Below are 17,529 nucleotides of genomic sequence, written 5' to 3'. Positions count from 1 at the left end.
TTGTTATACATATGTAAATGTATTCAGTTATAAACGTTCATTCACTTTCTTCTTTCCTTCATGGATCTAAAATTTACCGTTGCCGGTATTTTTTTCTATATTTTTATTGTAATATTTTCAGAATGTGTTTGTTCTATTTTTGGCCAAAGTAAAACAAAGAAAACAATCTGAAGTTGTCTTTATTTTTTTGTTTTAATGCCATGATTTTAATAGTCCGGCCCACATGTGCACAGATTTTCCTCCATGCGGCCCCTAAACTAAAAGGAGTTTGACATTCCTGGTTTAAACTGTGTGTAAATTAACCGGCCAAAAATATTAAATATACTACATATATAGTATAACCTCTGCCTTGTTTGAAATGTCTACATAGGCCTATTATGGTATTGTATTTTAATGTTGGTCATTATGGTGGTACTCGGAGAGCCAAGTAATCTATGAGGTGGTACTTCATGAACAGAGTTTTAGAACCACTGGTCGACACTTTAGCATGGTTGTCAGGCTGGGCTGAGACAATTCAGCCACCTGCAGAGCAGCAATGCTATCTATATCTGTCTGAGAAGGTGTTTCTTCAAGCCGTGTCTAACTCATCCACCTTGCTTGTCTGTTGCAATTCCAGTAACGACTCACGATAATATATTAACTTGTGTGTTGTGTATTCATTTGTGTTCAACTCGCAAATGTTGAGGTCAAATTTTAAGAAAGTTGACTGTAAAAGCCGTAATCTTGCACTGTAGACATCATACAGTCCAAGAAAACATTTTGTTTTATCATCACAAATTTATGAATAAATACACATTTAAAAACATAACAATAAAAATAAAAGTATTAATTTGCAAATGTGCCAGGTCTCGAATGTTGATATAGGAATATGTGAGGAGCTACTGTAATACAGTCTGATTAGTGTAGATAGAAGCATGAACACAACACAATCTGGCAGGCAATGGTTGACAAAACTTCTCCTTTTACAAGCCAGTTTAAAGATGAATTAGCAATAAGTAATATTAGAAAATATTTGTTTTCACCAATATCGGCAAAAACATTCAGTGATAAGGTAAAAGTTGCAGACGGCATCTTTGTTCTGAAGCACTAAGGGGCATGAATGAATGTTCCACTCAGTGTACTGCCCCACTCTTGTGCCAATACCATCCACTCATCTACAGAATTGGAGCAATGGAGGTGGGGGTTGGGGGGGGGGGGGGATAACGTGACCGCACACTGACCCGGCTTCGTTTTCAGGATACTAAAATGCACCGAGCTGCTCATGCAGAACACATGGAGGTGCTAAAGAGAGGGAATCACGGAACTTCATCCGCCCAATTACACAATGAGGAGAACAACCTGCTGCTAGTATCCATACTGCACGGAACACTCAGTGAGCCTGAGACTGAGCCGCTGGCCTCAGCCTCCCCACCTGCAGGGCCTTGCACAGACAGAGACAAAGGAACTCATCAAATATGCCAATCAGTAAAGAAAAAGCGATTAAAAAAAAACCCAGCAATGTCCTGTCTGTTAACAAAGACGATGATCTAGTTCATCACAACAAACCGCAGCAACACAAACAAATAGGAGCAAAACAACATTAGCGTGCACGGTTTAAAAAACAGTCTAGTCAACTCATTAGGTGCATTGTCACAGTTTGCATGTTGCATGAAAACACTGTCTGGTTCAAACTGTGTTGATTAATTTAGCCCATTCAGAGCAATTGAAATGTGTGTAAAACATTCAAATATGGTCACATAAAAGAAATTACCCAAAATGTCCTTTGGAAACATGCCTGAATATGACCTCATCGAACTATCAGTATCCTGCTGGGATTAGTGCTATTCTAATTTTAATATTTATGATTTCGTTATTTACTCAGGAATGTTTAAAACAAGTATTTTTGACACCATCAAGTGCAACAGCACTACCATAATTAAAAGAAAAGTGTTAAACATACTCACGCTACTGATAGAAAAGACAAGTGTATAGGACACAACCCCAGGCAGAGACCTGATTGGCTGACACAGAATCAGTGAGGCGGGGCAAAGAGACACAAAACACTTTTAAAACAGAACAATTTAACCTCCAAAAAGAAAGGGAAAAAAAGACCAAACACACACAGTGGTCCTTATTGCCTCCCCAAAAATTCCTGAAGCAAATTTGTAAGAATTTTAAGCCAAGCAACAGAACTGCTGCATCATCTACAAAGACAAGATAACATGTTTTCCCTTTTCTGTGTATTCTAAATAGTGTAAAACTGCCAGTAAGAGGCAGGTAATTGGGATATAATAATAATAATAATAATAATAATAATAATAATGCATTAGATTTTATATCACGCTTTTCTATTATTATGATCTATTCCACCTATAAAGCCCTCTAAAAACTACCTAAAAACCTCCAACACTGATTTATATGCATGCTGTAAGTATACATGTAACATAGTAACAGCCACATTCACGATCATATGTAATATTAACCGTATTTCAGTCATTTTAAGCATTACTGAAACATCTTCCTTAGCAGCATTGATTTCCTAGAGCACATAGCAACAAACGCTACCATTGCCATGCACTAAACCAGGTGTCGCCAAACTTTTTGACTCGGGGGCCGCATTGGGTTAAAAAAATTTGGCCGGGGGCCAGGCTGTATGTATATATATATGTATATATATATATATATATATATATATATATATATATATATATATATATATCCATCCATCCATTTTTTGTACCGCTTATTCCCTTCGGGGTGGCGGGGGGCAGTGGAGCCTATCTCAGCTACAATCGGGCGGAAGGCGGGGTACACCATATATACATATATATATATATATATATATATATATGTATGTATATATATATATATATATATATATATATATATATATATATATATATATATATATATATATATATATATATATATATATATATATATATATATATATATATATATATATATATATATATATGTATATATATACATATACTGTATACATTGTCTTTATAATCCGTTTTGTCATTTAACATCAATTAACATTGATGTTCATCAACATTTAACATTGTCACGTTATCGATGGGAACATTCATTTTTAGACAAAATGATTTGCCTGAGTGGCTAGGAGACACCAAGAGTAACAAGCGGTAGAAAATGGATTAGAAAGGAAAGATTAAAAATAAAAAATTAAAACAATTACAATAAAAAATAAAAAACATTTTAACTTGGGACTTCCTGTGGGCCGGATTTTGGATGCTGGGGGGCCGGATCCGGCCCGTGGGCCGTAGTTTGGGGACCCCTGCACTAAACGTTTCAAATAATAACATAAAACAGTGACTTTCAATGTCCGTTCACACTGGGATGCCAACTGATGGGATGGTTGTATCTTTGAGCACTTGTGCTCTCCTTGAGCTGGTACATTCTCACTAATACCCACTCTTCAGATAAAACATGTTTCCTTGCGAGGTTGCTGGGATGGTTTTATGCCGCGTTCCATCTGTTGAGAGCCATATAGTATCAAGTTTGTGGATTTTCAAAGTCGACCAACTTGGCTCGATGCCACAACCTTCTGCTGTACAGGTGAGATGCAAGACGGATAAAAAAGCATAATTTTTAACTAACTCAAAGGCAATACAGCAGCAGCAGAGGCAGCTTACTTCTTTATCTTATTGCGGGTCACAACCAACATTGTTAGCAGCTCAAGCTACCTCCTGGCTAGTAGCCGGCTACTAGCTCGTGGTCTGAGGAGCAGTGTGAGCAAAGTAGTTTGGTAGTGTTAGCTTTTACAATAATATTGTTGCTATAGTTTGGTTATTATTCAGGTCAGGGTAAGTTTTGGCAGTTTTTGGATGTTTTTTTAGAGCGCTTTATAGTCATAGTGGATGAATTTTGCGCTGTCAGCCGCCTTGTACAATCAGTTTTTCACTATTTGGAATGCACAGAAAAGGGGAAAAATGTGTGTCCTTGTCTCACAGAAGGATTGTGGGTGAAAAAAGTGCAGTTCCCCTTTAAAGCAAAAGCTATTGCGTTTGAAGAAAATAGTCTTCAACACACTTGTCACACCATCTTTTTAAATTCAAACACTCTCAATAGTGCCTCATCAAGACTTACCATCATTTTTAATTTTGTGATTGTGATCAATCCTGTTTTTGGTTGTATTATTGATTTTCCCTCGGCTTCCCATTGCTTATTGCCATGGTGACATTTAATTTGTGTTTTTCAACGGTGAGATCTTAACCAAGTGTCCCGCAAAACTCGGGGTCAACTGGAAGCCATTTCTCCCTGCACTCTCTCCCTTGTCTCATTTTAATCTCTCTGTGCAGCTCCACACCCCCTCCTCCGCCCAAGCCCCCACCGCCCCGCTCCCCGCTCCCCTGGGTAGCCGGAGTTCAGTGGCCGAGGTACGTGCACGCCAGGCCGGTGTGGCACGCGAGCTCATCCCCGCTCGGCTCCCCAAGCACGCAAAAACTCAAGGGGATTAGAAAGAAATATCTGTATACTGTACATAATACATGGCTGCTGTGCTGGGTGCCACGCAGTGAACTTCCATCACGCAGCCTGCACACACTGGAAACAGCAGGAGAAGATTTGAATTCAATTATTGCATTTAACTACTTAACAATAAAAACAGAACGTGCTGTGTTTCTGGGGAGTCTATTACTGTAGTGTACGATAAAGCACTGTTCTTTTTTTGTTTATGCAAGGATGAAAAAATGGGACCTTTAATAATCTCCATCTACATAACTTCACTACACAAGTTTAAAGTTAAGTACCTATGCGGTCAGTGCACCTCTTAAGAGAGCTCAGTTCAGCGAGCCTTGATTGAAATTAATCCTTTGCTTTTCTTTGGATTTTTATTACGCTTTGGCAAAATACATTCTAGTTTTTTCTAATCAGAGGAGATTTCGGTAGAATAGATCTTGTATACCAAAATCTTGTCTGAATAGAAGAAACTGGTATATTTAACAAGAATTAATATAATGAACTTTTTCCAGTTTTGGCAACACTTCTTCAAAACAGATTCAATTGAACAGACTTGTTCTGAAGGATGTTTGAATACAATTGGAATTCAATAATTGCATTTATTTACCTAACAAAAAAACAGAACTTTCCCGGGAAGTCTGTCACCATCATTGGTCCAGTCCACTGAATTTGCTTCTTTGAAAATTAACGTATATTTCAGTCGTTTTAAAACTGTAAACCTGATAATACAAGTACAAATAGGTTGTCACCCATTTCAGGCAACTTTATTTCATTTTTCATAAGGTTCCTAAACCAAAGTTGAACCATTTTATTAACAGGATTGAAGTATGCACATTATGTTCCACATTACAGTACAGTAGTACCTCAACTCAGGAGCGTAATTGGCTCTATGACTAAGCTTCTAACTCAAAACACTTGAATCTTAAGTCAACATCTCCCATTAAAACGAATTGAAATCAATTTAATCTGTGCTCCCCCAGCCCCAAAACTGCAAGATGTTAACATGTAACAGGCAAAATTGTAGATAAGAAATGCATGAAAAACAATGCAATAAAATGAATGTACTACAAACAACTACAGTAGTTTTATGAAGTAATGTATACAGTATATACAGTGCCATAGAACAGGGATTCTTAATCTTTTCGACCTTGGGCCCCAATGTTTGTCACTACAAAGGGAGCCGGGGGCCAACTCAAATATTACCACTGAATTAGTAATCTAATTCTTGATTTTATTCGTATTCAATAATTACCGATATATCTAACCTACTTACAGTTTAACAGGACAAATCTTGTCAAATGTTATAAAACCATGTGTTGACCACAAAGTTTCTTTAATAAACAGTCAATAAAATTAAAGTGCAAATGAAAATACAGCTTCACCACTTTAGTCACATTTTTTGTGCTAAACAAACTTCTCTATGACTTTAGCTCCAGACTTTTTCTGTTTGTTTGATGGTGATATTGCTGTCACAAGTGGTGGAAAAGTGTATTACAACTGAGTACTGCTGCGACCCAAACTGACCACAGCTGACAAACAGATCATTTTTGGCGGCCCTCTAGGGGGTGCATGCGTTGCACCATACACTTGATATTAAAATATTTTGTCCTTACTTTGTACTCTGAAGAGTGATAAACTTCTTCTTAAACTTGCTTCACAAATTTAAGAATGGGGAATGTGTTTCTGCAGCACATCTACTATATCTTCTTCACGTCTTTGTTATATGTAATCAATTTTAAAACTGACTGTTTTATTTCCTAATAATAATAACGTTTAGCTGAACAATGTTAAAATATGAATTGCCTGTAAAAATCAGGGTTTATGGAAGCCCCAGTATTGTAAAAATAAAATGATTGTTGTCAAAATCAAATATGTGTAATGAGTGCATTATAGTAATATTCTGCGGTACCTTGAAAAACTGTCTTGTTTATTGTATGGCCAATCATCGCACCTCACAAACTAGTCCATTTGCCTGAGTATCATTCAGTAGAATAAGAGAATCTCACACGTTGGTGTCTCAGTTTTGTTGCGTTATCAATACACTGTGTGAGCCTAACTGTGTACAAAGCATGTCTTGGCGCTACAAAGAACGTTGCAAGTGCCAGCACTTTGATAAAGAAGGTGAAAACGCTGTTGAATTCCAGAGAGAAGTCAAAATAAAGAACAAAGGCACCGTCTGTCTCCTTTGGGGGCGGCGTGGCGAAGTTGGGAGAGTGGCCGTGCCAGCAATCTGAGGGTTACTGGTTCAATCCCCACCTTCTACCATCCTAGTCACGTCCGTTGTGTCCTTGAGCAAGACACTTCACCCTTGCTCCTGATGGGCCTGGTTAGCGCCGTGCATGGCAGCTCCCGCCATCAGTGTGTGAATGTGTGTGTGTGAATGGGTGAATGTGGGAATAGTGTCAAAGCGCTTTGAGTTCCTTAAAAAAAGGTAGAAAAGCGCTATACAAGTACAACCCATTTACCATTTGCCCCTGTCCCTTGCTGCTCAGCACTGTGTTTATCAAAAAAGAGTCTTCAATAAAGGTAAAAGTGGCGATAAATGTTTATTTATATATTTCGTTCGTCATGCATTTGGATTTTGCATGAATTTCTGCATGTAAAACTAATTCTCTCAATTAATTAGATTGACATCATTTCCTATTGGAGAAGTTTATGAAATGCGTGAAATTGAGGTAATATAAATGTTATCTATTGGGTGCAAAACTTCCTCTAGGGTCTTTTTTATGTGTTAAACCCAAATGTGGCATTGTGGTGTGTTTCTCATGATGTAGACTAGGGCATAAGTGGGGGTTACGCCATGTAATCATAGCCTGCTATGTATGTTTGTACATATGTTACAGCTATATTTAGCTACAAAACCTAAACAAATAGACTTTTGGAAGCACTCTGCAGATCTTGAAGAATTCCTAAAAATGTCCAAAATGCTCACTCTCTTAGTAACGGTTGATTTTTTTTTTTCTTCATCTGACACAAGTGAAAGCAATATTTCACAATAACCAGATTCACAGTTTTTTTTATTTATTCCAAATTAACACAGGACCCAGAGGCCTCCGTGACATTCTAATTGAGCCAATCTTATATCAGGTTGCATGTACGGCTGCACGCGAACGATCTCGGGTGCTTTGTCAAATTACTCCAGTTGGGAACAAACCATGGTGCTCCTATTTCAAATTATGAATTTTATTTCAAGCACAGCAGCCTAGGAAAATAAATGGAAAGTAACATTCCTACAGTCGTAGAGTACACATTGACATTTTTAGAGCAAAATATCAAACATTTGCGCCAAACCATCAGCCTTGATATGTCACTTAAATAGAGTGGTGTTGCTCCTTTTTGCAGCATGTCACAACATACTTCTTACTTGTACCATTTTGAAACACTTGAAATGTTTGTTTTTTCAAACAATCGCAGGACAGGACAATGTTGTCCGGTTAACGTTCCCTCGGAGCATTGTGGTCTGGCATAAAAGGCATATGCATGTTTGAGCACAAATGCCCAGTGGTTACCTCCTGGTTGTTTGAGGTGGCGTTTGTCCGCAGGTTGTTTTTGTTGGTGCCCTTACTGTCTCTGTTGATTTTTGAATGCTGCTTTTTCTCAGTGCCCCCACCTAAAAAAAGCCCCTGTGTTCAGTCTACATTTCTTTTTCCTCAGTCCCGCCAGCTCCCCAACTGCCTGTTGGCCCCCTGGTTTTGCTCTCACTGCTGCAAACCCCCCAACGCGATCCAAAATCCAACCCTCTTTCCCTCTTGCTTCCTCCCCGTCGGTGCTGTGCGTGACAGTAGCTCACTGAGAAGTGGAAATGAGACTAGTAAACAATGATTAGCTCCAGAGCCAGAGCAGCCTGGTCTGCCATTGGTCCTGCCCCCACCCACTAGCACATGCAGTGTATATAATAACCCCCCTTTACACACACACACACACACTGGTCTCATCTAGAGTCAACGCCAGGTCAGGGGCAGCCTCTCACTGCCAGGTTACAAGAGGTAATCACAGGCAAACACAGCAGCCACACGCTAAATGCACACATGACACTTCCCCCCCCCACCCCCATGGACTCCCCAACACCCTACCACCCTCTTCCCCAGCCACAAACCTGGCTCTAATTAGTGTGATGGGGATGCAAGTGGCCACATGTGTGCAAGGAGCAGACTCAGGCAACGAGGGAGGAGGAGGAGGAGAAGGAGGGGATGGTTTCCCCCCATAGGAATATAGACGAAGCAGTCATCCCCACTGCAGGGTATTCAAAGACATTGCTATGGCTCTGGTTAACCCAGGAATCATTGTGGAGGATTTGGGTCTTAGCCACGCCACATTTCAAAAGACAAATGCCTTCCGGGCTCGGAAATAGCAGAACTTGATATCTGTAAATGCCTTTTTGTAGGACAATTAACGTGAAAGAATGACACATTTCCTGTTTGTTTACATCATTTAGGCATGATGTATACAACACAGTTAATTAAAAGCAAAAGTTCTGCAGAAGTCGTATTTATGTGTACATCTAAAGAGTTGGTAAAAGTGGGCCAACTAAACTTCTCTGTGCTATGATGTGATCTCCTCTCTCATGCAACACTGCAGAATGTACAGTATGTGCAGCATAAAATATGATGTTGCCGCAAAGTCAGATATTAATATTTGATGTCTTGTCTGCCCCGAATTATGGTGCCTGTTTATTGTACCAGCCCTAAATGATTGTGTGGGATATTTTAAACATATTGGTGTGCTTATATCCAGCATGTTTCATTTGTTTTCTATTATTTACAAATTATTTACTTAAGTGGCATTATGGTTTTGTTGGCATCACAACTGATGATTAAAAGTGCATTGATAGAAATGCAATTTTAGCTCAGTTATTCAAACTACTGAATATTTTAAAGATTATTGTCGTGTGGAATTATACTAACCCCCCTTTAGAGCCCATTATTAGACAGCTGCATTCATTTAATCCAAGCAACTTTTGGATATCCACTCGCTCAAGTCCACTCAGATCCAAACAAATTATCATTGCATTAAATCAATCGTCTACAGAGCACAAATTAACTACAACTAGGAAACTCTACCAAGAGTTACACCAACCGTTTTAAATTATTTTTTCTGGCGCCTAATGAGTCTTCCACAGGAGAAAAGTAGAAAAAAAGTTGCACATGGACAAATGAAAGCGCCGCCAGTCCTCCAATTAGTAAGACAAATTGGCGCGACACGTTTCCTTCTGCATCGGTCACCAGTTGCTGTGTCTCTGACACAGACATTGCTGACTCTCCTCTCCAGCGGCGCTCGTTCCTGCTGCCTGCACGCTCCCGTTGAGTCTGCTCGCGGACGCGCGCCTCCCCCTCCAAGAACGCTAGGCGGCAGGGAGATAATGTAGTGGGGGTCTGCAGGACTTCCACAATGGGAGGAGTATGAAATTTATCCGGAGCCCTGCCCACTAAAAGCAAAACATATAAGAAGGTGGTGGAAGCTCAAGGCAGACACTCAAACCTTAAATCATCTGCAAAAAAAACTTCAACCAAACTCTTTTTATTGATTTTTTTTCTCTCTCTCTCTGGGTCTTTATTATAATAAATTCCTAGACTTGGTAAACTTTTCTGACATTTTCATCCTACCCGATTAGGGAAAACAGATTTATTTTTACTCTCTAAACCTAAAAACTACATTTTGAGCACATTTTGAGCCCATAAATTTAAGGTTTCTTTTTTTTTCTATTTGGAAGAATATTTGTCCTGATGGCAGTGGACACTGACTTTGGCATGAAGAGCAGCAGCATTATGCGAGAATGGAGCGGACAGGTCCAGCCTGCTCTGGTTGCATCTTTTATCTTCTTCTTCTGCTTGGAAGCCTGCCTGTGGTTCAGGAACCTGAGGCTCAAGAGAAGGCTGCCGGGACCCTTCGCCTGGCCTGTAGTGGGCAACGCCATGCAGCTGGGTCAGATGCCTCACATCACCTTCGCCAGACTAGCCAAGAAATATGGTAACGTGTACCAGATACGGCTAGGTTGCAGTGACATTGTGGTGCTGAACGGAGACAGGGCGATACGTCAGGCTCTCATACAGCACAGCAAGGAGTTTGCAGGCAGGCCAAACTTTCTTTCCTTCCAGATGATCTCTGGAGGCAGGAGCCTAACATTTACTAATTACAGCAAACAGTGGAGGGCACACAGGAAAATTGCACAGTCCAGCCTGAGAGCCTTTTCCTCCGCAAACAGTCAAACCAGGAAAGCCTTTGAGCAGCACGTTATGGCAGAGGCTTTGGAACTGGTGCGGGCCTTCTTGCATCACAGCGCGGATGGACGGTATTTTGACCCTTCTCATGAGTTCACAGTAGCCGCCGCTAACGTCCTGTGCGCGCTTTGCTTCGGGAGGCGATACGGCCACGACGACCTGGAGTTCAGGACAATGTTGACAAGGTTGGCCAAATTTGGTGAGACCGTCGGCGCAGGCAGCTTGGTAGATGTCATGCCCTGGCTGCAGTCCTTCCCCAACCCGGTCCGCAGCATCTACGAAAACTTTAAAAGTCTCAACGAGGAGTTTTTTGCATATGTGACAGATAAAGTGATAGAGCACAGAGAGTCCTTCAGTCCAGATGTGACCCGAGACATGAGTGACGCCATCATCAACGTGATCGAGCACGGAAAAGAGAGCGGCCTGACAAAAGACTTTGTAGAAGCGACAGTGACAGATCTAATCGGGGCAGGCCAAGACACAATATCCACCATCATGCAGTGGATCATCCTGGTCCTGGTCAAATATCCAGAGGAGCAAGCTAAGCTACATGACCTCATAGACAAAGTGGTGGGTCCAGACAGACTTCCCTCAACAGAAGATCGCATCCGCTTGGCATACCTGGATGCCTTCATCTACGAGACCATGCGTTTTACCAGCTTCGTCCCGCTCACCATCCCCCATTCCACTACCTGCGATGTCACCATCGAGGGTCTCAACATCCCCAAAGACACAGTGGTCTTCATCAACCAGTGGTCCGTCAACCATGACCCTCTGAAATGGAAGGATCCGCATATATTTGAGCCCTCGCGCTTCCTGAGTGAAAACGGGGCCCTCGATAAAGACATCACCAACAGTGTTATGATTTTCTCAACAGGTAAGCGGCGCTGTATTGGTGACCAGATCGCCAAGGTGGAAGTGTTTTTATTCACGGCGGTCTTGCTGCACCAGTGTAGCTTAGCGAGCGACCCCTCCCAACCCGTCACTCAGGACTGTTCCTACGGGCTCTCACTGAAGCCCCTCAGGTACTGTGTCAGCGCCAAGCTCAGAGGAAAGTTACTTGACTTGTTTTCCCCAGTGTGAGTGGTATGCACTAAAACTGGGAATTAAAACCAGCAGAGACTTCCCCACACTACCCCACCAGTGACATTTAACAGTGAATATCAGCAAACCTGCACTGAGTTCTGTTGAAAATGTTACTATTTAATATATTTAAACATGCATTGCTGTTGAGAGTACAGTGTGGAAGCTGTAATGTTAATGAGTAGGAATTCAGGTTAATAGTTTTAATGCAAGAAGTTTTCCATTTTGTACATGTTTATTAAGAGGTAAATGCTAGTTTTGTATGAGCATGTATGTGTAAGATGTGCACAGGAGCCTAGCCACATCCCACAAATGTCCATTTAAACTAACATTATAACGTAAGCGAATGTTAGTCACTTGTTCTCAATCTTTGACTATATTTAACCTTTGTCACGTCATGCTTTTTCACTGATTTTTTACAAGTTTTGAGCATGACAATACAGTAACAAGTATAAATAAAGTGTAAAGTATAAATGTTATCTATCACACTATCTACTGTAATCAAAAGTATGTGAACGCATGAAATGAAATGTGATGATGGAAGGGAAAAGAAAACTTGGAAAGTGAAGAGGAAGTCTTTCATCAAGGAGCATCCATCAGAAAAAATATGCAGACACTTTTTTTTTGTGCGCCAAGTGTTTCCCCGAGCGCCGCACGCCAAACCTCATTCCCAGCAGTACACACATTGCAGATGTTTTTTTTCTTCCAAGAGGCATTATCATCACCATGTTTGTTTACAAGGTTTTCAAAGCTACACGGATGTTCCTGCGCCCTCTTTATTCCTGCACGCTCAGTGCATGTTTTTTTTGTTTTGCAACCAACTCCTCAGCTGGGCTTCGTGTGTTGGCCTTATATGATGAAATAAGCTATATCTGAAAAAAGTATTAACAATAAAAACTGTCAACAATGTGTTGTTTTCTGAGTCTGGACTTGATTTTATGCTATTCTTTGTGATTAGATTAAGGCCCACAAAACTAGCGCATCTCTGACTTCCACATCAAGTGAGGTTTTATGTCGGCCATACTATCACACATGTGGCAGCAATATGAAGCCACCATTGTTTGTCATTACTTGTTGTTTTTGGGCGAAACAAACCTTGATTTGAGGCTGCATATCACCAAACCACAAGCTAATGAGTTTTTAAGTTGCACAAGCACTCACATCCACACATGCTTGAGTCCTGTGTTCTCAAATCGGTTTGCTCTATACAGACAGAATTGAAACAGATGCATCACTTGGGAAACATTTGTTGTTTATTTTAGCATGAACGGGCATACAGCAATATATGATCATATATTGTACCTTTATATATCCTGCATAATTGATTAATTAGGGGTAATAAACATGATCATTAATGATACATATTATCAAACCTAATTTACAGGACATCTTTTAAAAGAAAAACACCTTCCATTCTACGTGTTTATCTTGCACACAGACCATAAATATCTAGATCTTGGCAACATGGCCTATGAAGTATCTCCTCTGCTACGTATTCTACAAGGGATGCTCGTGGAAGGAGGCCTAAGTAGGACTAAGGTCTGCAAACTGTGGTCAAAATGGGAGGGGAGAAACCATATTGAAAAAAACCTGAGTTGCGGACCCCTCCCACCGTAGAGACGCATATAAGGGAAGGTTTGAATCTGCTTTCTTCTAAAGTGGTCATCTGAAGATGAGCCGAACCACAGCTAACAGCTCAGCCTAATCAAGATATCGTCATTAGCCTGCTTTGGAGGGGCTGCCAAACTAGGAGTTCTGCTTGAAGTCCTTTATTTTTATCAATCGTGATAAATGAACACATACCAGAAAGACCTTGGATGGGACTATATTAACTCAAGCTGAACTTCTCGGAATTATTTAAAGCTTTGAGTTGATCAAATTTTTTGGAACAAACAAATAAGGGATAACACTATGGCTCAAGTTGACGCTGAGTTTGCTGTGAAGAGCAGCGGCATTACCAGAGAATGGAGTGGCCAGCTCCAGCCTGCTCTGGTTGCATCTTTTATTTTTCTTATGTGTCTGGAGGCCAGTCTGTGGATGAGGAACCTCCGGCGCAAGACAAAGCTGCCGGGACCCTTCGCATGGCCCGTTGTGGGGAATGCTATGCAGCTGGGTCCGATGCCTCACATCACCTTCGCCAAACTAGCGAAGAAATATGGTAACGTATACCAGATACGGCTAGGTTGCAGTGACATTGTTGTGCTGAACGGAAACAGGGTGATACGTCAGGCCCTGATACAGCACAGCAAGGAGTTTGCCGGCAGACCGGACTTTGTGTCTTTTCAGTGCGTGTCAGGAGGGAAAAGCATGACTTTTACTAATTACAGCAAAGAGTGGAAGATGCACAGAAAAGTTGCTCAGTCAACAATCAGAGCGTTCTCATCTGCCAACAGCCAAACCAAAAAAGCATTTGAGCAGCAAATTGTGGCCGAAGCTAAGGAATTGGTTGAGATTTTCTTCAAACTCGGCTCTCATGCCCAGTATTTCAACCCCACTCATGAGCTGACAGTAGCTGCAGCTAATGTGATTTGTGCCTTGTGCTTCGGAAAACGTTACGGACACGATGATGCCGAGTTCCGAGCCTTGTTACAGAGGGTACATAAGTTTGGAGAGACTGTTGGAGCTGGCAGCTTGGTGGATGTGATGCCGTGGCTTCAGTCTTTCCCCAATCCTGTCCGCAGTGTTTTCAAGAACTTCAAAAACATTAACAAGGAGTTTTTTGGGTTTGTCCAGAATAAAGTGGAAGAGCACAGAAATACGTTTGATCCAGAGGTAACCCGGGATATGAGTGATGCCATCATCAGTGTCATTGACAAGACTGAGAGCGAGAACGGTCTCACTAAAGGCTACACTGAAGGGACGGTGTCCGATCTCATCGGTGCAGGTCTGGATACTGTTTCCACTGCTCTAGAATGGATCCTGCTACTCCTGGTGAAACACCCTAAAATTCAAACAGAGCTTCATCAGCTCATTGACACGGTGGTGGGGCCAAACAGGCTGCCCTCTGTGGATGACAGAGGTCCCCTGGCGTACCTGGATGCCTTCATCTATGAAACAATGCGATTCACCAGTTTCGTGCCGCTTACAATCCCCCACTCAACAACCTCAGACGTCACCATTGAGGGTCATCACATTCCAAAAGACACGGTGGTCTTCATCAATCAATGGTCCATCAATCATGACCCCCTGAAGTGGGAGGACCCGCACATCTTTGACCCCTCACGCTTCATTGATGAAAACGGCTCCCTAGACAAGGATCTCACTAACAATGTTATGATCTTCTCTGCGGGGAAAAGAAGATGCATTGGAGACCAAATTGCCAAGGTGGAGATCTTCTTGTTCTCTGCGATCCTTCTTCAGCAATGTCACTTTGAAAAATGCCCTGATAAAGACGTGTCCCTCAATTGTTCTTACGGTTTAACACTAAAGCCTTTAGATTTTAACATAACTGCCAAACGCAGGAGAGAGACACTTCTTGCTCAATAAAACAGAACTATCATAAGTACTATTTGTACTATTATTTTATTATTTGTCCCAAAGCTGATTTGTATGCATGTATGTATTATTTTACTTTTATTTTAAAATGCTCTTCCACATTTGAAAAATCAGAGCAAATAAACATTATGTTATATAATATATACACGAGCTATGTGAATGTACATGTACATGTATGTACTTGCGGGTCTTTATATACCTTAATACCGCAGAGTACAGAGTTTTTGAAGTAATCTGCGCCTGGCAGATCATATGAAATTATTTTTGTTCAAAACAGCATGCAGTGTGTGGTGCATCACATTCTAAATGTACATATTCAAGTAATATCTATAGAGGTGTGATTATGTTTGTAAAAAAAAAAAAAGAAGGAATCTCATTGAATTGTGAAGGTGTACTCGTTTATCATATTGTGGTCTAAACTATTTCAGACAGGTTAGTTAAAGTCATCACTCAATACCACATTACCTGAGAAGAGAGCTGAAATTACCATATATAAACCCTATTTTTTTATAATAAACTTGACAAATATGTACTGTGGTGTGGGACTAAAACCTCACAAGTAAAATAAAGAATTACACAAACTTACAGGTGAACGTGTGGTGTGTCAGCGGGAGCGGCGAGTATAAAAAAAGGCCAGTGAGGTCAAAGAGCTATTAATAGCACTCAAAGTCTGGTCTCAGTGCTGCTGTAAAAGATTAATATGGGCTACTGGCCCGTGTCGCTCTTGCCCTGAACCCTTACCAAGCAGGCCGTGACTCACTACAGCAGCCAGTCATTAATGTTTAACACAGGTCTTTGTGTACTTTCAACAGCAATGATTGTTTTGGGTTTAGTAAATAATCAAACAAATTGACAGGCTACTGTCAGGCCTCATTTAATGATTAAGTGAATGTTTTATTCTTGGAAAGTACTAGTTGAAATATTGCAAAGATTGCTGAATAAATATATAACACAATTACAATAGTGGTCCAGTCCCAACATGTTTCAAATCCACTAAATCATCTAAAGTTGTGTGACAAATCGCTACTCCATCCTTGATTGGCTTCCGGAAGTTATCCCAACTAATGATTACAATCATTTGATAAAACTGTACGATTACTCTTAGCCGACTTTTGAAGCTTTATTACATTCCACCGTAATTCGTTGTTGTTGTAGAGTGTAACATAAACTGACAGCCATCTTATTAAATTGTGCATGTTTACCTAATGTTGCTACATTCATGTCCATGGATATTGTCATTCATCCATTTTATTATATTCTCAGGACATTGAATCGGTCGCAACTAGACTGTTCAGGTTAAGGCTGTCTGTTGAATAGTCAAAAATTTCAATCGCAGGAGATTTGATTCTGAATTACCTGAATATTATATTATTATATATATTATATATTATATTATATACATATTATTATATCACGCTAAGATACATGCTACCACATTGATCAGAATACAAGACTTTCTTTTTTTACTACAAAAATGTCTGAAAAAGATGGGTTGTCTTATGCAAGGGGTGTCCTAACCTTTTGACTAGGGCACCATGTTCAATCAATCAATCAATCAATTTTTATTTATATAGCCCTAAATCACAAAAGTCTCAAAGGGCTGCACAAGCCACAACGACATCCTCGGTACAGAGCCTACATAAGGGACGTCGATGTGAATGACTATGAGAAACCTTGGAGAGGACCGCATATGTGGGTAACCCCCCCTTTAAGTACAGTCCTTAGTGGATCTAACACAGGGGTCACCAACGCGGTGCCCGCGGGCACCAGGTCGCCCGTAAGGACCAGATGAGTCGCCCGCGGGCCTGTTCTAAAAAAATATATATATTTTTTTTTTTTTTTTAATTTTTTTTTTTTTTTTTTTTTTTTATTTATTTAAGAAAAAAAAAAAAAATCTACATACAAAAAACACAAGATACACTTTCAATCAGTGCATCAACCCAAACAACCTCCCCCATGCACACTCATCCACACCCACTCACACAAAAGGGGTTATTTCTTTCTGCTACCAATATTCTGGTTCCCACAACATAGACAACACATCTGCAAGGGACACAGTCCCTGAAGCACACATGATTGCATAGGCTGCTGGTCCACTAACATTTTCATTAATTACTATTTTTTATGTAATTATTTTTATATTGTTTTACTTTCTTTTTTATCCAAGAAAATGTTTTTTATTTATTTATCTTATTTTATTTTATTTTTTAAAAAAGGGCCTTATCTTCAACAGACCAGGTTGTCAATGAAATTAGATTTGTTTAAAGGG

General features: G+C 40.4%; 2 protein-coding genes and 1 long non-coding RNA gene across 3 annotated transcripts in view; 2 read left to right on the top strand and 1 right to left on the bottom strand.

Annotated features, from left to right (window-relative positions):
• LOC133645695 (uncharacterized) overlaps positions 1–17,529 on the bottom strand; it is a 67,047-nt gene that overhangs the window by 34,754 nt on the left and 14,764 nt on the right. The window lies entirely within an intron of this gene.
• Positions 9,954–12,664, top strand: LOC133646542 (cytochrome P450 1B1-like). The gene has a single exon (XM_062042010.1). The coding sequence runs from the start codon at positions 10,188–10,190 to the stop codon at positions 11,763–11,765; it is 1,578 nt and encodes a 525-aa protein (XP_061897994.1). The 5' UTR covers positions 9,954–10,187; the 3' UTR covers positions 11,766–12,664.
• LOC133645694 (cytochrome P450 1B1-like) lies at positions 13,438–15,826 on the top strand. Its single transcript, XM_062040555.1, has one exon. It carries the CDS (start codon positions 13,677–13,679, stop codon positions 15,249–15,251), a length of 1,575 nt encoding a protein of 524 aa, XP_061896539.1. The 5' UTR covers positions 13,438–13,676; the 3' UTR covers positions 15,252–15,826.

The sequence above is a fragment of the Entelurus aequoreus genome, linkage group LG03 (genome assembly GCF_033978785.1).
Source record: "Entelurus aequoreus isolate RoL-2023_Sb linkage group LG03, RoL_Eaeq_v1.1, whole genome shotgun sequence".
Taxonomy (NCBI): Eukaryota; Metazoa; Chordata; class Actinopteri; order Syngnathiformes; family Syngnathidae; genus Entelurus; species Entelurus aequoreus.
This window is presented reverse-complemented; position numbering and strand designations above follow the sequence as displayed.

Coding starts and splice junctions, on each gene's coding strand:
- LOC133646542 (XM_062042010.1), top strand. CDS start 10,188: ATGGCAGTGGACACTGACTTTGGCATGAAGAGCAGCAGCATTATGCGA.
- LOC133645694 (XM_062040555.1), top strand. CDS start 13,677: ATGGCTCAAGTTGACGCTGAGTTTGCTGTGAAGAGCAGCGGCATTACC.